At 57.3% G+C, this 22,063-nt stretch overlaps 2 protein-coding genes across 4 annotated transcripts in view; one reads left to right on the top strand and one right to left on the bottom strand.

The window, feature by feature from the left end:
* Nucleotides 1-12,826, top strand: part of B3GNTL1 (UDP-GlcNAc:betaGal beta-1,3-N-acetylglucosaminyltransferase like 1) — a 28,402-nt gene extending 15,576 nt beyond the window's left edge. Inside the window, exons 7-13 of the mRNA XM_028130372.2 lie at nucleotides 3,261-3,356; nucleotides 5,164-5,288; nucleotides 9,358-9,493; nucleotides 9,602-9,670; nucleotides 10,036-10,110; nucleotides 11,378-11,488; nucleotides 12,418-12,826. Coding sequence (XP_027986173.2) covers nucleotides 3,261-3,356; nucleotides 5,164-5,288; nucleotides 9,358-9,493; nucleotides 9,602-9,670; nucleotides 10,036-10,110; nucleotides 11,378-11,458 — 582 coding nt within the window. The 3' untranslated portion in view covers nucleotides 11,459-11,488; nucleotides 12,418-12,826. The remainder of the gene's footprint in view (nucleotides 1-3,260; nucleotides 3,357-5,163; nucleotides 5,289-9,357; nucleotides 9,494-9,601; nucleotides 9,671-10,035; nucleotides 10,111-11,377; nucleotides 11,489-12,417) is intronic.
* A 487-nt stretch (nucleotides 12,827-13,313) lies between these two features.
* TBCD (tubulin folding cofactor D) overlaps nucleotides 13,314-22,063 on the bottom strand; it is a 103,553-nt gene continuing 94,803 nt past the window's right edge. For all 3 annotated transcript variants that reach the window (XM_008155108.3, XM_054709580.1, XM_054709581.1), the window contains 7 exons: nucleotides 20,519-20,640; nucleotides 18,621-18,698; nucleotides 16,503-16,592; nucleotides 16,091-16,178; nucleotides 15,109-15,218; nucleotides 14,048-14,132; nucleotides 13,314-13,560 (listed from right to left, as the gene is read on the bottom strand). In XM_008155108.3, coding sequence (XP_008153330.2) covers nucleotides 13,546-13,560; nucleotides 14,048-14,132; nucleotides 15,109-15,218; nucleotides 16,091-16,178; nucleotides 16,503-16,592; nucleotides 18,621-18,698; nucleotides 20,519-20,640 — 588 coding nt within the window. In that variant the 3' untranslated portion in view covers nucleotides 13,314-13,545. The remainder of the gene's footprint in view (nucleotides 13,561-14,047; nucleotides 14,133-15,108; nucleotides 15,219-16,090; nucleotides 16,179-16,502; nucleotides 16,593-18,620; nucleotides 18,699-20,518; nucleotides 20,641-22,063) is intronic.

The raw sequence follows: 22,063 nt of genomic DNA, 5'->3' as shown, positions 1-22,063 counted from the left end.
GCCGAGGAGGACCCAGGAGAGAAGGAGAGTTTGAGAGGATGCTCTTGAGTGGGCACGTTGTCTTCGCTGTCTCTGTTAATGGGAGTGTCATAGGCGGTGTGTGTGGAGCAGGTCCCTATGAACTAGCGACGTTTCACCTGGTGCAATAGAGTGCTTACCAGCTTCCCCAAACGCTACTGAGAAAGGAAACTTACTTTTTTAAAAAAATATATTTTATTGATTTTTCACAGAGAGGGATAGAGAGCTAGAAACATCGATGAGAGAGAACCATCGACCAGCTGCCTCCTGCACACCCCCTACCAGGGATGTGCCCGCAGCCAATGCACATGCCCTTGACCGGAATCGAACCCGGGACCCCTCAGTCCGCAGACCGACGCTCCATCCGTTGAGCCAAACCGGTTTCGGCAGGAAACTTACTCTTAATGGCCGTGCCTTCATTAAATCCAGAAGCCATAGGTTTTGGATTTCACATCAAAGTTTATTCTTGTTGCTATGTGGGTGTTAAATGTCAGAATTCTGGAAAACTTGTTATCTATCTAAAGATAGTCTTCCAACAAATGAGAATTTAGAAATAAGGATAATAAGCCACCGAAAGCTGGAAATGAGTCATGTAAACTTAGCTCTTTCTCTGGAAGAACCGTATCACTTCCTGCAGAGACAGCTAATGAGGCGAATTTCTCTAACTGCTCGTACCTCTGACTTCGGGCTTCTCCTTTGTGAATAAACACCGAGCGCGTGTGCAGCCTGTAGTCCGTGCTTTCTCTTCCTGAAAGCCACGTCCACGCGTCCTTCTGCGCCTTCCTCGGGGCCACGCCAGGTTTGCCGGTGGCATAGGGAGCTTGTTCCCGTTTGTTCTGCATCTGAAACATCTTGGGATAGACTTTTAAGGTTTGAGAACTACACACAATTCACTTTTGCGAAGTGCACCTTCTGTTGGCGTAAAACCAGGGGAGAGCCCCAAACTCCCGGGTTCCCAGAACAGCGCCTGGGCCCACAAGGCCTCGCATGGGAGCCCTTGTTGACCAAATTCTGAGAATCTGGAGTATCTGACTTTTCAGTTGGTGACACAAACAGGGAGTGACAGCTTGAGAGTGAAGAGGAGGCGAAAATCAGTGAAAAGGATTAGAAAGTCCCAACAGTCTCACAGGAGGGAAGGCCGTGGCTTTGGTGACAAGTCGGGGAGGGGGGCAGCCTGAAGGGAAGCCCACTGCCCGGCTCTGTCCACCATGGGGGAAGCTGACCCAGGAAAAGGGAGCTGCTGGCTGGGCCTTGTGCCCCTGTGTTTGGCCTGGGGCCTGGTTTTGACACTGAACTTCCAACAGGCCATTCTCCCGTTCCTCCTCGCGGCCGAGAGTGCCCTCTGCTGGGCCTGCGTGGAGCTCGAGTCCGCCTGAGTCATCATCTGAGCATCAGGTTCAGTTACCCATTATTTACCTAAACATGAAAGAATGAAAACAACGCAAAAGCATTTATGCCTCTTGGTCCTATTTCATTTGGGTTCCAAGAATTCTGAGATTCTGGGGGCTATTTCTGCACCTCATTTACCCACAGACTCCAGCAGTGGGGGAGACAAGAGGGGGGCGCTGGCCTGTTCCAGGCTCAGTAATCAAACAGTTTTCATTTAAATTGAAGCCAAAGGCCCACCCCTTACCAGGTAGACCCATGGTTGGCAGGTTGTTCTGCTGCCTGTTTTGTACATAAAGTTTTATTGGTGCACAGCCGGGCTATTGGTGTCCACTCTCTCTAAAAATCAATGGAAAAAATGCCTTTGGGTGAGGAAAACAACAGCAGAGAGTCAGCCGTCCGGTCGGGGCTATGGCTGCAGGACTCCTGAAGTCAGTGGGGAGGTTCTCGGTCCGGGCTTGCTGCTCGTTCAGGCTGCTCAGGCCCCGCTGCGGCAGAGCTGGCTCCTCCGGGTGCGCGGCTGCACCTGAGCATGCGAGGGGGGAGCTGGAAGTAACGCCTGCTGGGAGGCAGGAGGCTGGACAAGCAGCGAACCACCTGAAACACAAGAACACAGAAAAGCTTGAAAGAAACCACCAGGACAGGCCAGTTTGTCCTCTGACGGGACTTAACGAAATCACCTCCAAAAGTGCTTTCTTTGCTTTTTTTGTTCCATTTTTATTCTTTCGTTCCCATCACCCTTAAGAGAACGTCGGGTGTGGAGACAAGTTTGTGTCAGGTGGTGCTGGGTGTGTGCTGGACCTGGACGTAGGTGCTCGTCCATGGGAAAGGGGCGAGCGGGGAGCAGAGAGACGGCCCCTGGGCTCTGGCATCCCCACCTGGAAGCTTGGAGAGAGGCAGGAGGTCGAGAAATGCCCTGGGACAGAAGTTCCCTCTCTTTGTTCTCTGCTGTTTTTTTGATTGAGGAAAACATTATGAAATGCTTTGGAAACTGTTCTGTCTTGTGCAGGTAGTATTGGGGGTGGGGGTCATTGTGATGCTGTAAGAAATGTCTGGGAAGAAGCAGCCCTGAGAAATTATAGGTGCTGTGCTCTGGGCGATTAAGTGTGATCTGCAGACCGCCTGTGGAGGCTGTAGATGTGGGAGGCCTGCAGTCGCTTTCATCCCGCTGTGTTGCACCTTCAGAAAAACTCCTCCCTCCCCTCCCGCGTCCCTGCCCTCCCACAGGGGGAAGCTGCGGAGATGGATTTGGAGAAGAAAGCACAGAGCCGAGCAAACCTCCTGTATAAGGGCCACTGGGTGTGTGCAGGGACCTGGGCTCAGCCCCCGAGTCCTCTTCCTTTTCTCTGGAAAACGTGTGCCCTGGTGAGACAGCCAGGAGGACTCGGCAGGCAGCCTAGGCAGGACCCCAACGTAGGCACATCTGTTCGGGCTCTTATTCGTACCGATTTACGTAGGTTTTCTGTTTCCTCTTGAGTGTCTTTGATGGTTTGTCTTTCTAGGAATTTGTCCATTTCATCTAAACTCCTAGTCATCATCTCTGTCCTTTTATGCTATTTCATCTGTTTCCTGTGATATTCAGACAAGCGATACCATCGATCAAACACAGGGGGAGGCTCCTTAACAAACACTGTGAGCATCTGCCAGGAGCAGAACCTGGGGTGGGCTGAGTCCCGCCACTCATGTCCCGGCTCCTGCCCTCCGCCCTGCGCCGGGGGCTGGACATTCGGCCTCGTAGCAAAGCCCCATGAGCCTGCACCTGCAAAGGACGTGCAGAGCAGTCTGTCACCCCGGAAAGACACCCTGGGGGGTGAGGTACAGGCGCTGCGACCAGCTGCCGGTGTTAACTGTTCTAGGTCTTCACCTCCAATGGCCCAACTGTGGTCATGCCCACCTGGTTCTGCTCGCGAGCGTGGTTTTCTCACGTGGGCCCGTTCGACGAGGGCGGGCAGGTAAGTGTGGGTCCCCCTGTGGAGTCCTCCTCTGGGGTTGGGGTTGGTGCTGTCATTCCCCAGACTGGGACCCCCCACCCCCACCCCACCCTGCCGCTTGTAGGCGCCACGACTTAGTCCGGGGATCAGGGGTCAGGGAAGCGCCTCTAAGACGGTCCCCAGCACTCTGCTGCTCTGCTGAGCTCCAGGGGGCAGCTGTGGCCCGGCACCGTGTTTGTTTTGCCACAAGCAAGGGATTTCTGTGTGAGGCTGAGAGTGTCACACCTGCCCTGGCCCAGGCCCCGGTTACCTCATCCTGTTGTGGGAAGCTGGGATGTGGGTGGTGGGTGACAGTGGGGGGAGGCAGCCACACTGGGCGGGGGGAGGGGATGGGTGTAGGGGCTGCAGGGGTTCTGGGAACAGGGTTCCTGGGGGTCTGGAGACAGTGACTCAGGCCAGACTCCACCACCCGCCCTGGGACCTTGGCCACAGTCCTTCTGGCTCTGGGCCGACAGTTCACTGACTGATGGGGGCCACGTGGACTGCCCCCTCCCTGGTCCCGCCCAGCATCCTCTGCCTTCCCCCAGCAATCCCCCCTTACTGTTGCCCACAGGAGCCTCACCCCTGACCCTCGACCCGCCTCCAGGTCGCTGGGTAGTCTCTCACAGCCACAGCCATGCTCCGCAGGGTCAGGGCTGTTCTCTGGTCTAAAAGCCAGGGCCCTAGGGGCTGCCCAGCAGTGCTGCCTGGGATGCAGCCGAGCCCCCTGCCATGCCCGGCCCCGGCCCCAGGATCAGCCCGCTGTGCTCCTCCTGCCCGTGGCCCCGCCATGCCTGGTGGCACGCGGATCACCGGGCCCCTGTCTCTGTCCTGGAGGCAAACCAATCACAGTTCTAGGGCATCGGGCACTGTCCGTGTTGCCGTTTCTCCCAGATTCACACGAATGGGAGGAGCTCGTGCTCTGCCACGCACCCTGCAGGCACCAGCCAGAGAGGATGCTGAGCTCTGATGCCGGTGGACGCCCTCTGTTTCCCCTTTGGAACTTAGGGAGCCAACCCGGCACCCCTGGTCAGCACGGAGGTCGGCAGCCCGAGGCCGGCCTGCAGGTGGCCGCAGGCCCGGACGCCCTGGCTCTGGTTTGAGCCTGGCGAGCGGATGGAGGGGTGCCCCTTCCTTATCATGTCCAGACTCTCACAAGACAGGAGAATCGTGGAAACCCTGCAGGACCTGTCAGAGCCCAGTGCCTGCCCATGGGAGGGCGTGTCTCAATGGGCCAGCGACAAGGATTGCAGCGTCAGCTGGGAGGCGTGTGACGGGGGAGGTGGGGTGTCGGCCCCCCTGGCCAGACTGCCACACTCCTCCCCTCTAGCTCCTCCTTGTTTTATTTTTTTTTAAATATATTTTATTGATTTTTTACAGAGAGGAAGAGAGAGGGATAGAGAGTTAGAAACATCGATGAGAGAGAAACATCAATCAGCTGCCTCCTGCACACCTCCTACTGGGGATGTGCCCGCAACCAAGGTACATGCCCTTGACCGGAATCGAACCTGGGACCTTTCAGTCCGCAGGCCGACGCTCTATCCACTGAGCCAAACCGGTTTTGGCTCCTCCTTGTTTTAAAGAGCTTCGTGTGGTCACTCTTGCCCAGCGATGCCGCGGGCTGGGGCAGCTGGGCGTGTCGTCAGCAGGCCGTGACCTCAGGGATCCAGGTGGGCTGAGTGGCCGGCAGCCCTGGCAGCCTCCCCGCCTCGTGGCCTGAAGACCAGATGCCTGGGGGAGAGCACTGGACAGTGCTGTGCGTGGTGGTGAGCAGCCTCCTCTCCCGCAGGGCGTGCCCGAGGACCTGCTGCTCTTCTACAACCACCTCAGGAAGGGCGGCGGCGTCAGACGGGTGGACCAGAGCCTGCTCCTCTACCGCTACCACCCCAGCGCCGCCACGCATTCCGTGCTCGAGTACGCGGGTCCCCAGCCAGGGCGGGGCAGGGTGGGGTGCTGTGAACTCTGGGGGCCAGCTGAGGCCAGAGTCCAGTGTGAGGTGAACTGAGACGGAATTCACGCGTACGAAGTGGGCCCTGCACACTGCCGTGGCTGCAGGGGGCTAGGGCACCCTCTTCCTTCACCCCAACCGAGGGAGGGCTTCGGTGGGCAGTGGTTGAGCCACACCCCTATTGGGCATCACAGGGAGGCCAGCCCCCTCCCTCTCCCCCTTCTCCCCCTTCAGGCACAGTCCACGTCCCCCAGCTCCAAGGCCGCCTGAGCCTCTGCGCCGGTGTGCGAGGGAGGCCGGCCGCTGGGACGGGCAGGAGGGGTGCAGGCCCAGGTGGGTTGGAAAAAGGAGGAGTGTGTCTTCCTTTAGGTCGAACTCTGTGTTCCGTCTGTGTCACATATATGTGTGCGTGTCACATTTTCCTCACATTACAAGGTGTGTCCCTCGGTTCCTCACCGTCATGCTCCTGCTCACTTTTGGGAACTCCAGACAGGTCAGTCGTCAGGGACCCTCCGCACACCAAGAGCGTGAGGCAGGGACCCGCACTCGCGTTTTTGGAAGTCGAGCCGACTGTCCTTTCCCTGGAGGGTGTGGGACCCGTCAGGCAGTTACGTGGCTTCTGCTGGGGCCCTCTGTCCTGGGAGGTGTGATGTCCACTTACACTGAGGTCACGGGCGCCACATCACGGTCACGCGGGTGCGATGCCAACTTTGCGTGTTGTGTGTGGGTCCCAGCAGCGACGTCCGCATTGACTGGAGGCGCTGCTCAACGCGAGAATGAACAGCTGGACAGGCCCTGATCCTCGGCCTGGTGACGTCTGCATTTGACACCGTAGCTTCAGGGACGCACCATTGGGTTTGTTGTCGTGAACCTAACTCAGTGCAAGTGTGATTTGCACCCTCTTAGGACACAGCCCTGCGTGTGTATCTCCCTAGTCACAGCTTCAGGCTTCACGAAGCAGAACCTCACCGATATCAAGGGAGAAGCAGACAAACCCACAGAGAGAGCTGGAGTTCCTGACACTGTCTCAGTCACGGATAGAAATGGGGCGTCTGTATGGATGCCGAAGACAGCAGCTCTATCAGCCAGCTTGACCCAACCTGCCAGTTACAGAGGGAGCACGATACCCAACTGCAGAGTGTACATTCTTCTAAAGGGCAAGCCAGGCAACACTTTGGATAAATAAACAAATCTGAATAAATTTCAAATTGAAATCATGCAGGATCTGTGTCATGTCCACACAGAATTAAATTAGAAATTATTAAGCCATTTTGAAAAGCCAAAATACTTGGAAATTGAGCAATCAAGGGGAAAAAATCACAAAGGAAATCACAAAATTTTCAATTTGATGGAAAATGAAAACGTGGAATTTAGCTAAAGCAGAGTTTTTTGTAAAATTTTATGGCTTATAAGAAAAGATACTAAGCAATTATTTGAGTCCCCACCTTTAAAACTTACTAAAGTAATAGCAAAATAAACTCAAAGTCAACAGAAAAAGAGAAATGAACAGTGAAGGAAGGTGAAATTTAAATGCACAGCCCTGGCCCATGTGGCTCGGTTGGCGAATTGTCCCTCCACCAAAGGGTGGTGGTTCGATTCCTAGTCAGGGCACGCTGTTTCTCTCTCACATAGGTGTTTCTCCCTTCCTCTCCCTAAAAATCAATTTTAAAAAGAAATAAAAACATTAAAAAAAAAAAAAGGTCAAAAAAAATCAGCAAAACCAAGAACTGTTCCAAATGTCAATAAAGTTGACATATCTCTAGCAAGGTTGATTTTGAAAAGAAAATATAGGTTACCAATATATTTGGAATGAAGGAGGAGATATCACTATAGACCCAAGAGCTAAAGTATAAACAATAATTAAAAATTAGATCGGTAATTTTGAAACTTTCCATAAGGAAAAACCAAGCTAAATGGGTTTACTGATATATTCTAACAGATTTCAGAAAGAAAGAATACCACTTAAGACCCATGCACTTTACTGTGTAAAGTTATACTTCTTTAAAATTTAAAAACATCTGGCAGTGACCACAGTGCTCTGCGGCCCACGGTGTGGCTGCTGCTTGGGGAGGGACCAGGCAGCAGTGCTGTGCCACACACGTCCTCGTCCTGTTTGCATGCCATGCTTGTCTTTTATTTTGGGACCTTCCCCCCACCCCCATTTTGCAGCATGAGGCTTTGCCACCCACAACACGAAAGAAGTGATCTCATGTTAGTTTCTGTATGGATTAAAGTCTTTGCGCTGTGAGTGGGAAACCTCCCAGAGTAATGGGCTTAATTATGCCCTGAGGTTTGTCAAGAACTGGATTCCTTCAGACTCTCTCCCCAAAAGCCCTCTTTTGAGTGGGCGCCAGTTCTGGTCCTTTTTATATTAAATTCAGAATGGTCAGCACTTACATCATTTAACGGTTTTCGCGGAAATACTTCAGACACCAGAAAGTAGGAAGGGAAGCCTCTAATAAAACCTGGCCCTCCCTGCCCCCTCTCGCGCCCCCAGGCTCTGTCTCCTGCCCAGCGGCCACCACAACACTCCCTCGACTTCCTCACACGTTCACTGTGTGTAATTTCTCTCTATACAATACCCTTAACCTCTTTGAAATGTTACATAAACGGTAGCAGTCTGCTCATTTTTTTCTGAAAGTTGCATTTTGCTTAACTGTAGTTGAGCTCTTGTCCCCTCGGCATCTCTACCTCCCGTTCCGACTCCGGGCCTGCTGTGCCCAGTGCAGGCTGGCCGTGACACTGCCCTTCCTCCCAGAAAGTTCTGGAAGTGCTCATCTGCGGGTTTGGGGAAACTGTGCACTGGCCCCTGCACTGCCCCACCCTCAGGTGAGGACACTGGTCCCCAGCAGGCAGGGTGGGAAGGGCACGAGTGTGAAAACGGCTCTGGAAGAGGAACGGGCCCCGGGCAGGACGAGCCCACACACATGTGTCCGTGGCAGTGTCTCCATCTTGTCAGCTCACCGTGTGGTCCTTCAGACAGAGACCCTAAGACGATTCCAGAGACACGGGGAGGTTAATGCCCGTATTCCTCTGAGCCGTTTGGCTCTGTCCCTCCCCCAGGCAGCCTTCCCGCCAGCCCCAGGGCTGGTGCCTTCCCATGTGGGCTTACACCACCCCGATCCCCAAGGCTCTGGTTGGCAGCACTGATCTGCTCAGAGACCTGGTCTGGGCCATTTCATATCCTTGTAAATGTCCACGAAACGGCATTCTGGTGGGCGTCTCATTCAGTGTGTACCTCAAAGGGAAGAAAGGGCTGGTTAGAAAGAAGCAGTTCAAGTCCCAGAAGTGGCAAGGCCCCGTGTCTGCAGCCCCTTCTCACTGCTCGCCGTGGCGGGGAAGACAAGAGCCAGGGTGCCCCCACACTAGCAGGGACCCCAGGCACCACCTGTTTCTGCCCAACCCAGACACGCGGAACCGAGGGCCCCACTCAGTGCCTCAAGACACAGCTGTCCCACCCGCATTCCTGACTTGAAGGAGGAAAAGTGTTAAAAGTGACGTCTTGCTCAGGACACCGTATGTTCTCTAGAATTCAATTGCATGAGGTCCACTGTTCTTCTGTCCTTAGAAACTTTTCATTTTTTAAAAAAGTATATTTTTATTGATGTCAGAGAGGAAGGGAGCGATAGAAACGTCAGTGGTGAAAGAGAATCATTGATCGGCCACCTCCTGCATGCCCCTCACTGGGGATCGAGCCCACAACCTGGGCATGTGCCCTGACCGGGAATCAAACCCTGACCTCCTGGTCCATAGATCGACAACCACTGAACCACGCCAGCCGGGCTTCTTTCATTTTCTTGGATGACAAAGCTGCGTGTTGTGTGGCCAGGCCTGCGTGCTGTATGATGGGCTTGGAGTGTGTGTAGCGCATGCGTTTCTTTCTGAAATGAGGTGCTAAGTGGCCAGGATTAGGGAGTCAGCACTCTGTGACCCCCCCCTGTAACGCCCACCAAGCCACTCCCCCAGGGGACGAAGACCAGGGCCTATGTACCGAGGGACCTGGCAGGCTGGAAGGGTCACAGCCTCCCTCCACAGGGCCACCATCTGGACCCACCGTGTCCGCTTCCTGGAAGAGCGGGCTTTGCCACACTGGGCAACCTTCACCATCTGGAATGCAGGCAAGCAGGGCCGCCGGCTCTACCGCAGCCTTACAGCAGGGGCGCGGCAGAAGGTGGGCGCCCCCCTCCCTTGGTACCCGCCCATCCCCTGCGCCCTCCCCCACCCCCACCCCCATCCCCCGGCAGCACTGTCCAAGGCTGGCGTCCTATGTCCTTCCCAGGTGGTTGCCTTCTGCGATGTAGACGAGAACAAGATCAAGAAGGGCTTTTACTGCTACGAGGACTCTCAGGTGTGGAGGCCCCTGGCGCCCCTGGGCTGGGGGCTGGGTCCTGCACGGGTAGCCACACCACGCCTGGCCCACCTCTAGGACGCCATCCTGGACAGGCCACCTGGGCCCAGGCGGCTGCAGACACAGCCCCGACTCCTGGGGGGTTTGGGGGCCCCAGAGTAACCTGTGCCCACCCCATCTTTTCACTGGAGAGCCCTGCTCACAGGTCCAGGTCTCGCACCGCCCACCTGGATGGGTCTGCGGTGATTCTGAGGTGGCTGGGTCCGGGGTGGGTGGGTCCCGGGTCTAGCCTGCGCTGTGCAGTTGGGAGTGGTATGGGGCTCAGGTGGCAGAAGGAGCAACGCCCACGCCCTCTTGTCTCTCAGGAAAGGCCCAAGCCCCGGGTGCCCATCCTGCACTTCCGAGCCGCCCGCCCGCCCTTCGTCATCTGCGTGAAGCTGGTGAGTGCTGGGCTGCGAGGCACATGGGGCTGGGACACGCCCTAGACCACCAGGCAGCTCAGCCTTTTAGGAGCTGGTTCCCAGGCTGTGCTGGGAGGACACCCTTGATGCCCGTCTACCGTCCCTGCAGGCTTAGTGCTGGGAGTGGAAGAGCGGGACATGGGATGCCATGTCATCCACATCACTAGACGGTGCCCACAAAGTGGCCAGGCCAGGGGCCGCCCAGAGCTAGCTCCGCAGGACACCGTATATTCTCTAGAATTCACTTGCTGAGGTCTACTGTTCTTCTGTCCTTAGAAACTTTTCATTTTTTAAAAAAAGTGTATTTTTATTGATTGCAGAGGGAAGGGAGAGAGAGAAACGTCAGTGGTGAAAGAGAATCATTGATCGGCCGCCTCCTGATCGGCGGTGCTCTCGCTGGTTTTAAGATGCACGTCTGGTCTATCCACTGGGCATATGGAGTCCCTCTCCTGTGACATTTCTAAGCAGCGTCTCCCGTTTACCTGTGGGACTGTGTGCCTCCTGACAGCCGTAGACGCCATCCTTACCTGCTGGGTTATCACCCTTTGTTGGCTTGTCTGGCCTTTTCACTTTTTAAAAAATATATATTTTTAATTGATTTCAAAGAGGAAGGGAGAGGGAGAGAGAAACATCAATGATGAGAGAACCATTGATCGGCTGCCTCCTGCACACCCCACAACCTGGGCATGTGCCCTGACGGGGAATCGAACCTTGACCGCCTGGTTCATAGGTCAATGCTCAAGCACTGAGCCATGCTGGCCGGGCTGGCCTTTTCATGCTAACGGGCTACGTCAATTGATGGAAGTCTCGTTCAGGAGGCCCCTCCCAGTCAGAAGCAGGCCTTCCTTCCCATTGGCCCCTCTGCATGCCCAGGGCTGTCAGCCTTGCCCATGACCCCTGGGTCACACGCCAGGCGGAGCCCAGGAGTTTTCCTGTAACATCTCAGGAGCAGCGCGGGAACAGAAGAGAAGAGAGGGTTTGCGCATGGACAGCAAGTGAAGGACAGAATTTGGAAATTGCAGATGTTTTCCAAGTAGAGTGGTTTTCATTTGTTTTTAAAATGTATTTTTATTGATTTCAGAGAGGGAGAGCTAGAAACATCAATGATGAGAGAATCAGAGTGGTTTTCATTTAAATACGTGTAGCAGCGCCCAGTAGTAACAGCAGGAGGAGGAGCATGACGGCCCAGGTGGGCACAGCCAGGCCGACTCCCACGCTGGGCCTGACCTACTGTTCCCTCCCACAGGACCTTACTGGGGGTGCATTTGAGGACAACCTGAGGTCGCTGCACCTGCAGGAGGGCCGGGACTTCCTTCACTTCAGCTGACAGGCCCACAGCAGCCATGGAGTCCTGCAGGTGACAAGGGGTCGGGGGCAGTTGGGAAGAACAGCCATGTGGCCATGTGGGAACCCGCAGATGGGAGTGGCAGACCCGGTGGGAGACCTTCACCTGGCTGCGGGGCAGGGGGTGGGAGGGTGGTCTGACTGGGTAGGATCCACACCCTCACCAGGCATCTGACGTGTGTCCACACACCATGTCTTCTGAGAACGGTTGCCATGAGGAGTGCCTGTGTGTGGGCACTGCCATCTGGTGCCGGTCTGGGTGGACGTGAGCTCATCCGTCAAGGTGAGCACCCTAGGGCGCAGCTACTGCGCTTGACCTCAGGAGACGGGTGGAAGTAAACAGACCGCCCGAGAACGGCTGTGCTCAGCGCTCGGTGGCAGGGCATCGGGCAGCAGAGGGCAAGGAGCTCAGGGGCCTGCCAGGGGCTGTGCGGGGAGGGGAGCATATCTGGTTCCTCTGGTTGGTCTCAGTTGGAAATGGGGCAAAAATTAGGGAAGCTGGCAGCTGCCGCCCACTCCGGGAATGGACTGGCTGCTGCAGGCACTGGGCAGGAGCTGAGGTTGTATGGCTGGTCTGGCATTGTCTGCATTCAGCCTCCCAGTCCTAGGACCCCACCCCTCCCAGTAGCCCCACCCAGGCCAGGAGAACAAATCCCAAAGAGCTTTTCCCTAAATGTGGCGCCTCCTGGTCCCGCGTTCCTCCTTGCGTCTGAGACCTTCCACTCAATCCTTTCCTGCTGCTGACGTCCATCCACAAGGAGACAGTTTGTCGTCACACCTGGAAAGGGGTTTGCTAAACTCCCTGCAGCGCACAGGACTGTCCCCACAACAAAGAACCATTCAGCCCCGATGTCAACAGTGCCGAGACTGAAAAACCAGCCACAGGCTGGAGAGCCCGTCCTACCTGTGGCTTGACTTTGTTCTCTTTCTTGAATCCTTTAGGTGCTCAGTTCTGCCACGCGGAGTCGTGTCCTCAGCACGAGGGCGAACGTATCCAGCCTCTCGACTTGACAGCTGCTGGGATTCGGGCGGCAGGGCACCGCCGTGTGCACATCAGCTCGCGCTTTGCTGCTGTGCGCCCAGGGGTGAACCCGTCCTGTGTGGACCGCTGGGCTTCTGCGTCGAGGACGGCTGCCTCCCAACAAGTGTGGCGCCTGCACGGTCCGCATCCCAGATCCTGGGACACGCAGGTCCCTTCTCCCGACTTTGCCGACATGCTCCCCGGCTGTTCTTCCCGAGTTTCTGCAGGTCCTCCCGTCCTCGCTCTCCTCAGCGGTGTCCATGTGGTTGTTTAATCCGTTGAGCATTTTGTCTTGAAGCTCTTCTCGGTAAACTCATTTTATATTTCGTATCTTTTGGGGTCTGATTCTAAAAATTTCTGAAATGTGAGCTTACGTTTTTAATTGTCTCTGTGGGGGCCAGCCAGCCTTCTCTCAGAGGGGTAGTGGGTTTTGCTCGTCTGCCCCTAGTTTGGAGCTCCGTGTTCGAGCTGTGGGTGGCCAAGGGAAAGCTCCTCCCTCCACCCCAGCACCAGGTGGAGCCTGAGATGGGTGCTCTGGCCGTGCCTTCTTGGTCATTCCCCCTCCTGTAGAGGGTCCCAGCCCCTATTCCTTCCCAGCCCTCAGGTGCACTCGTGTGATCATTTGCTCTTGCCTGCTTCTGGCTACAGGGTAGGTTGTGAGAGCCTGGGGCTTCCCTCCAAACCCCTCACTTAGACTCAGGCGGGCAGGCAGAGCAGAAGGGAGCCTAGGACTCTCTCTGGCCTCCAGTTTACGCCCCCCATTAGGCTGTCCCCCATTCACCCTCGCTCACAACAGCAACAGACACAGACGTAGACTGCTCAGCATGTGATTTTATAAGACGTGGACTCGCGTTTAAACAGACTAAAGCACAGACATGGGGTCACTAGAGCGCAGACGCCCGTGATCAAGAGTGCCTCCGTGGTGACGAACTCCTCCACACATGTTCCAGCGACGGCCGGGGTTCTGCACCAGGTTTCCTATCCTGAGCGGCATCTGGCTGCTCCTCCCAGCAGACGGCACAAGCACTACTCAGCTCCCAGGACTGGCCTCAGCGGACAGCAGGCTGCAGAGCACACGACAGGGTCAGTCAGGGCGGCCAGCACCATTGCCCGCCCCCTCTGGGCCCTGCTTCCCATAGGAAACTGCGTTTGGGCCTTTCCCCGAGACGTCCCAGGAGCTAACACATGTTCTCCCTGACCACACCCATCTGAGTGCAAAATTTTACTAATAAAAACGAAAAAGCACATTTACTTGGGAAGCTGATACTGCATGGCCTGGACATGAGGAGACAGGAGCGTCACAACGCTCCTCCTGCCACCTCTGCCCCAGTGTTCCCTGGGGCTGGCAGATCAGCACCTGCCCTGCATCTGCACCAGGCTCCCTGGGGGGACTGCCATGTGGGTGCTGCCCCCCCAGGGGTCCTGAAAGCCAAGAGGACAAAGGTGTCTAGGCTGGAGCTCAGGACAGTAGCTCGTCGGAGCTGTTGGGAGGCCTAGCCTGGAAAGGGCACCAGGTGTCCCTGGCGCTGCCCGAGGGGGACGTGCAGTTACCTTAGGGACCAGCTGAGGTCTGGGCACCCCGAGGAGGTCACACAGGCGGTTCCGATGGCCTCTTACGAGCAGGAGCTCCAAGTCCCTGTGGGGAGAGAACAGGTTGGCTTCAGCTGCAAGAAAGGCCCACTCGCTTTAGTCAAACCTGCCACAAAGCTTATTTTTATTTTTTAAAATACGCTTTTATTGATTTTTAGAGAGGGGAAGGGAGAGGGAGATGTGATAGAAACATCAGTGACAAGAGAGAATCATGGATTGGTTTCTCCTGCACACTCCCCACTGGGGACCGAGCCTGCAACCCGGACATGTGCCCCTGACTGGGAATCAAACCGTGACCTCCTGGTTTATAGGGCGACGCTCAACCACTGAGCCACGCTGGCCTGGCTGGGGATTATTATTATTTTTTTTAACAGATAGGGATTAAATTATCGGGAAGAACCGTCCCCCTCTGCCCAACACTGAGGTAAGTCTGCGCACAGCAGCCCCCGCTGCAGCCACGCCACACGGACACACAGCACATCCTCCCGTCAGACGAGCCTCCCACACTGCACCCCACTGCAGCTTGGGCAGGAGCCCAGTCCCCGTGCAGCAGACCTGGGTGCACCAGTGTCCATCACGCCCACCGAGAAGCAAAAACAGCCCATTTTACTTACAAAAACATTGCACTTGGTGGGGGGGGGGGGGGGGGAGGGCACATATATAGTAATACGTTCAACAATAAGGATTTTTAAAAATTTGCACGTGTGAGAAAAATAACTGCACTTTGAAAACGTCGCCTCTGAGCGGCCGGGAGGCGCCCTGCTGCTCCACGTGTGGCTGGCTCAGCCCTCCGGGTGCGAGGGGGAGAGCCTGAGCTGCAGAGCCCTGGACGAGCAGGGAGCAGCCTGTTACAGCCGCCACCGCCGCCGCCTCAAACCCAGAGCCAAGGCCGCCGAGGGCTGGGAGCCTCACTTTTCCCGGTCCCCATTCCCTTCGGGAGCTTTCGGGGGAGACTGTGGGACAGACAGGAAGGGAGGTTGGCACGACCTGCGTCCTGAGAAAGGGAGGAGCTGAGCACTCACCAGGCGGTGTCGCTGAGCACAGCCATGACCTCGTCCAGGACGTCCGCGCCCACCACGCCGCTGTAGGTGAGCAGCATCTCGTACACCTGGCTCGCTGTCGTCTTGCGGATCTGGTTGGGCAGAGCATTAGTGGGAGGGGGACCCCGGAGTCCGACTGAAGCCTGAAGGATGTGCTGACCTCAGATCCTAACTTGGGAGACCTGCCGTGACCGCACGCGTTCCCATGAGGGCACGAGGCCCTGGCCCCCTGCGGTCCCTCCTGTCAGGCCGCCGTGTTCTTGTCGACATGCCTCAGAAAGACCTGCCCTCCTCAGGGACACGTCTCGCCTGTTTGTCCTAGGATCCCCTATGGTGACATTTCACAGAGCCAGGGCTCCAGTCCCGGAACTCCAATCCCCAGGGTGTAAGCCAGCAGGTCGGGTGGCCCGAGACCTGCCTTTCTAATGGGTGCTGCTGGGAGGTACGGGCTCCTTTCACCCTTAGGAAAAGGTCATGTGTGGGTTCCCCGAAGAGCAATCTTTCAGCCAAAGGCAGCAATTTCTAGGAAGCCTGACCCTGCCGTGGGCAGTTCTGAGTGAAGGCATCAGTCGGGTGTGCAGGGCTTCCAGGACCCCACTGCCCAGGGCCTCCTGGGGGGACAGTCCGGGCTAGATGTGGGGGTAGGGCCTCACTGTGCGTCACCTGCTGCCCCCCAAGGGCAGAACCCTCCCCTCTCCCAAGAAGGACTGTGAAAGTCACACGGCAGCTGCTGCTCCCAAGACCCGAGGGTCCACGCAGTGGAGGACACCCCCCCACACCCTCCCTGCTGCGTCTCAGGAGGCAGAGTAAGGCAGCGCGTCCCACCTGGACCAGGGCCCGCTCTGTGGCCGCTGGCCCCAGCACCCACGACACCGGCACCAGGGACACGGGCACCAGCGAGCAGAACACGCAGCAGCACGTCCCTGGGAAACCCGAGGGTGGGCTGCTGGTCACACACACTCACCACGGGGAACGGGTGGCAGAGCAGGAGCAGCAGCTGCAGCAGGACCTTCCTCCGCACGCCGCCGGGGAACTGCGCCATCCCACAGAACCTGCCGGCAACGCACAGTGAGCAGCCTCGGCCCCAGCCAGCCGCCCTCGGGTGGCACGGATGCCAGAGCTGTGCTGACCCCAGGCCTCAGGGTGGCGCCCCAGTTTAGTCACCACAATCACTGCAGATCGCGGCATCCAGACCACTGTCCAGATCTGCCTAATCTCCAGGGTCGGGACACTTCGCCTCCCCTCAGGCCAAGGTCACGGGTGATCAGGGCTGGGGACACGGCAACAGCTTCCCTCTCGTTCTCAGGACTCCACACGGCCTCAGGGCTTCCCACATCCCTCCCCGAGCCCGCCCACGTCAGCCTGCGTGGACTCACACGGCGATGCTAGACCGCAGTTTCTGGACGTCCTTGGACTTGCTGGTTTCCGCCTTACAAAGCTCCAGCAGCTTCACACAGAAGGGGTGGCTGCAAGGACAGCACAGGCACGGGGTGAGCTGCCGGGAGCTGTCCTGCCGTGCGTGCGGCAGTGATGGCCGGGTCACCTTAACTGGCTCCGGTGCCCCTGGCGCGGCACCGAGACTACCAGTGCCCACCAGGCAGCAGCGAGTGCGGCGGCCCAGCCACTGGGGACCTGACAGTCCAGAGACCCTTCCCACTGGCTGCTGCCCTCTCACGCCTGCAAGGGGAGCGGAGTCCTGCCTGCAGGCTCGTCTTCTCAGGCCTCAGGCTCCTTTCACATGACATTTCAGATGCAACATCCAGACAACAAGTAATGAGACACATGGGAAAACTCGAAACTGCATGGAAATCCCCATGAGGACTGCAGCCCAGAGCCACACAGAAGGAAGCGGACGGGGAGAGGGCAGGCCTGGCAGGAACTGCAGGGAAGAGTAAGGGGCCCTTCTGATTTGGAAACAACCCAATGAAAGGAGACACCTGAAAACCACATAACCCAAAAACAGGTCCCGCACAAATAAACGAGGCAGGGACGACCCGTCTCAGACACCAGCAGGTGGAGACAGACCCGAGCGATGGTGCAAAGGCAAGAATGGCTGCCGGTGCAGGGCACAGCAGGCATGGTGGGATCCCCGAGAATGGGGGGGTGGGGGAAGCCCTAGTGCCCCGAGGACAAAACCCCAAGAGATGGGACAGCTAAGACCTTCCTAGGACAAATGAAAACCAATGGAACCACGGAGCTGAGTTTACAAATCCCTATTAAGACACACCTGTCTAAAGCTGACAACCAGACCATTAGAAGAGTAACTACAGGGAAGCCCAGGAGGAAACCTCACAAGGGGCAGGAGACACCCAGACTGCTTCCAAAGGCCCAGTCGTCCAGAGCAGGGGTGGGGATCATCCGGCAAGAAATCCTTTGGTCTGGCCCTGCCGAGGCACAGGGGGTGAGTTAATGAAATGTTTGCCCAAATACAGCAGGCTCGTGTTTAAGTGGGTAATTCTGCATGGCCCACAATGATGTTATATCCACATGGCCCTCGGCAGGAAAAAGGCTCCCCCACCCCTGGAGACGGAGAGGTGACGCTGAGAGTTACAGGAGGTGTCGGGATAAAGGAAACGTGTGCGCGCACACACACACACACACACGCACACGCTAATCCCCACCTGAATTTATTTTTTTCCCATTGACTTTTTTTTTTAAGAGAGAAAGAGTGGGAGGAAGAAGGGGGGTGGGGGAGAGAGAGAGAGACACCGATTGGTTGGTTGCCTCCTACACACACCCTGACCACCCTGACCAGGGCCAGGGGTTGAACTGCAACCCACGTATGTGTCCTTGACCAGGAAATAAACCTTCGATGTGAAGGCTGACACTCTAACCATTGAGCCACACCAACCAGGGCAAGGAGACATTTTTTTAAGTCCTGGAATAAAACAGCTTCCTAGAGTTCTGTGAAAAACCCTTGCAAATGAAAATGAGAAAGCATTTACCAGCAGATCTCACTAGAAGAAATTCTAAAGAATGTTCATTAGGCAGAAAGAACAAGACCCCAGATAGGGATTTCGGGAGCAATGAGGGACAAAAAAGTAGTAAAATTGTGGGTAATAAGTACTAAAACAAAACAACAACTAAAAATGTCAATGGACCTATCGTGTTCCAAGTCCTTGGAAATGTCCAGGAAGAGAGAGAAATACTGAAAATGAGACTGACAGGGTGACCATGAAGAGAACAGAGAAGAGGGAAAAGTCCCAAACAAACCTGGGAGGAACCAAGAGAGGCCGGAGAGGCCACACCCGGTGCCTCCACCCAGCTGGCCTCCGCTCCGTCCCCTGCGACAGCCACGGGCCCGTCACTGCTGCCCCCTCAGCTGCCCAGCCAGCCTCACGGGGGGCATTTACAGGGCACGTAGAAACCAACCTGAACACACTAGGAAATTATCCCTAAAATTCTCATCTCTGGCCTGATCGCTGTTTCTTTAAAAGATGAATCACGAGGCTTAAGCGGTAAAGCAGCCGACGCGGGAAGAAACGAACACTCACTCCTCCTCTGCGGTGAAGACGTCGAAGCAGCCGTTGGCCAGCATCTGGTCCAGCATCTTGAGCAGCGGCACGGACACCCTGCGGGGAAAGGACGTGCGTGAGGCTCAGGTGCCAACCGAGGGAGGAAGGGAGGGCGTGTGGAGAGCGGACACTCGACCCAGACACCGCCAACCCAACAGCGCCACCACCCAGTCAGAACCCTGCAGGGGTGTCGACAATGGGAACCCCTTCTGAACTTGGTAAGAAAGGCAAAGGATCAAGGGACTCCCACCCCCTGGGAGGGAAGGGCAGGGCTAACACAGCTCCACTTAGAAAGTTACGGGGAAGCTCAAGTTGTAAAGACGCGCACAAACCGATCAGAACAGAAAGGTCCGTACAAGCCCACAGACCCCGTTTCCGAGGAAGGCACCACAGCTGCGCAGTGACACCCACCCAGAGCCAACGCGTGCACGGGCTCCGCCCAGCACCACAAGGTCAGAGCCTAAAACTCTAAAACGTCCACAAGAAACCACGAGAGAAAACCTTGAGTTAGGCAGAGGACACCTCCCAGGTGTGACGTGAAAACAGCCCATGAAAGAACCGGTGGGCAAAGGGAGTTCATCAAGATGTGCGACTCCTGCTGAGAGGGAAAGACGCTGCGACGGAGACGAGCCTGCAAGTCACACTCCGAGACGCAAGGCCAGGCCCGGGGGAACCCCACGCCCAGCAGCCGGAGAAGCCGAAACGGGAAGATCTGAGCAGACACCAGCACAGAGGACTCCCCCTGACAGGACGTGGCTACACGCCCCACAGCCCCACCAGGACGGCCACGGCAGCAGCGGTGCGGACAGACTGCAGGGGCCGCACACAACACGGGGCGCCAGTGGGGACGCTGGGAACGCACAGATGGCATCAGCAGGAATGTGAATGGCACGATCACTGAGGACAACCGTCGACAGTGTTTTCACAACTTAATCCTGGCCAACCACGTGGCCCAGCCAGCCCAGCCCGGGCTGTGCCAGGAGAGAAGGGGAGGCGCCCACAGGAGACATGTTGGGGCGCTCACTGCAGCTCCAGCCGGGACGGCCTCCACTGGGAACAGCCCCCGCGCTGCCCAGTGAGCAGAGAAGCCCGGTGCCACCACCAACAGGACAGCGCCGCACCGTGCGCCAGACAAGGCGCTGGACCAAGGAGCCGGCGCAGAGGGCGCACGCGGCAAGAGTCCACGGAAAATTCTGGAAAGTGCTACCTACACTGGGTTGGAGCCTTGGGGCCGGGCATAGGGGAGGAGGAAGGGTTGGGGAAGCTCTCGGGGTGTGGGATTGTGTCTTGACTATGGTGATGGCTTTGTGAAGGCCAACAGGACTCAAAATGGCACGTTTCACGTGCGTTTCATCAGACGTGCTCACACCGGGCTGTTCACACAAAGAGGAGAGACCACGCTGGGCTCTCCCGGAGCTGCGTGTGCGCTTCCCCCGGCAGGAGAGCTGCCGGCTCCTGCGGGCCCGGCGAGGGGACCTGTGGCCACTGAGTCCGGCCACAACCCTCCTGGAGGGCTGGGTTCAGGGCCCACAGAGTCCACCCTCTGCCTTTGTGGGAAAGCAGTGAGCAAACCCTAGAGCAAAACGTTTAGAACAAAGACCCTTTTCTCACCGAGACGTCCCAGCTCAGCTCACTGAGCGCCTGCGCCGCTGCTCAGGGGCCACGGCTACGGGCGGAGCCGTGCTGGCACCTGCCCGGGGCCACTACCGGGGGGAGCACAAGGGCACCCTGCGCCGTCACCTTTACTTCCGACCTGTGCAAACCCCGAATCCCACGGGCCCAGAGTGCAGGCTGCAAGGGGCCCCGAGGGGCAGGGTGGCGGAGATGCCCCGGCCGGCTGATCCACGGCCCTGGCCTGTGCCTGCCCCACCGCGTACCTGTCGTTCAGCAGGTTGTCCTCAAAGACCTGCAGGAGGGTCCCACCGAAGCTCTCCAGGGCCTGCGGGTCGTTCTGAATGCCCTTCATGTGCACGAACAGACTCTGGGTGGAGTGCCTGACCTGCAACACAGGAACCGTCCTCGTCCTCGTCCTCGTCCTGTCGTGAGGCCACCCCCCTCGCCACCCCCCGCCCCGGGCCGGTCCCAGCAGCATGCAGAGTGCTCGGTGGCAGAGGAGGCTGAGTCCCAGACCAGCGTGAGCCGGACCACAGCAAACACGGAAACGCTCCCTCCAGGAGCACGAACCCTCATACGCTATCACTCAGTGGCCACATCACCTAAGCCATCCACAGTGGGGTGGTCAGGGGCCCCCCGGGAAACAGGGCAGGAGGCCAGAGCGGGGCCTGCAGACTAGAGGAAGGGCGTGACCCCTACAGAGGAGGGAGCCACGCCGAGGCGATGAGACGGAGCAGCAGGCAGCCAGGGGTCCCTGAGACTGGACGCCAGCAGCCACCAGCTGACAAGGAAGCTAAGAGGCTGAAGTTGGAGACGGCAGCTGACCAGCGCTGCAGCATGCCCGCGGCCTGGGGGCCGCCCACAGCGGTGTCTGCAGGCAGCTTCCCTCAGGTCACCAAACGGAGAGGGTGAGTCCCAGGAAGGAGTCAGCAGAAGCAGAGAACAGACCTAGACCTGCCCCACCCTGTGGGCACCACTTTTAGGACAAAAACACAATTGTAAGATGAGCCTACGATGAACAAGCATGAGAAACAAACCGATTTCAGAACAGAGTGAACGACTGGTAATAAAAAATGTCATCAGTGAAACCAGAACCTCACGGGGGAGACAAGCGCAGACGACGGAAAGCTGCGAGGGGGCCGAACCTGGCGAGGACCGTGCAGAGCCGAGGACAGACGTGGAGCAAGCGCGAGAGCAGGAGCCAGCAGGGGGAGGGGACGGGCTGAGACTGTCCCCAAAGTGCCAAGAACCCTGGACCCAACGATTCACAAAACAATGCATTCCCACCGGACCCATCGCAGTGGAACCGAACCACAGGTGCCACAGCCACAGGGGCAGCAGCGCCCGCCGCAGAGGCCGCCAGAGGAAGGGCGGACAGGCACGTGGACCACAGGACTGGGGCGGGAGGGGCTCTGCAGGTCAAACCGACCCCTTTCCTAACGTTGTGTATATTTGTTTATTGATTTCAGAGAGAAAGGGAGAAGGAGGGAGAGAGAGAAACATCAATGCCGAGAGAATCACTGACTGGCTGCCTCCTGTGCGCCTCACACTGGGAATCAAGCCCACAACCCGGGCCTGTGCCCTGACCTGGAACTGAACTGTGACCTTCTGGTTCACAGACTGACCACCGAGCCACGCCCACCAGGCTAAGCCGACACCTTCTGAGGGTCAGGGAGTGTGTGAGCACCAAGCCAGCAGAAACCGCAAACACAGACCTCCCCGGACACCTCGCACAGAAGGAAAGGGGCCTAGAGCAGCGGGGTCAGTCGGCAGTGGGACAGGACCACAGAGCACCGATGGCGGCTGAA

This window comes from Eptesicus fuscus, chromosome 20 (genome assembly GCF_027574615.1).
Source record: "Eptesicus fuscus isolate TK198812 chromosome 20, DD_ASM_mEF_20220401, whole genome shotgun sequence".
NCBI lineage: Eukaryota > Metazoa > Chordata > Mammalia > Chiroptera > Vespertilionidae > Eptesicus > Eptesicus fuscus.
The sequence above is the reverse complement of the archived record's forward strand: the minus strand, read 5'-3'. Positions and strand labels throughout refer to the sequence as shown.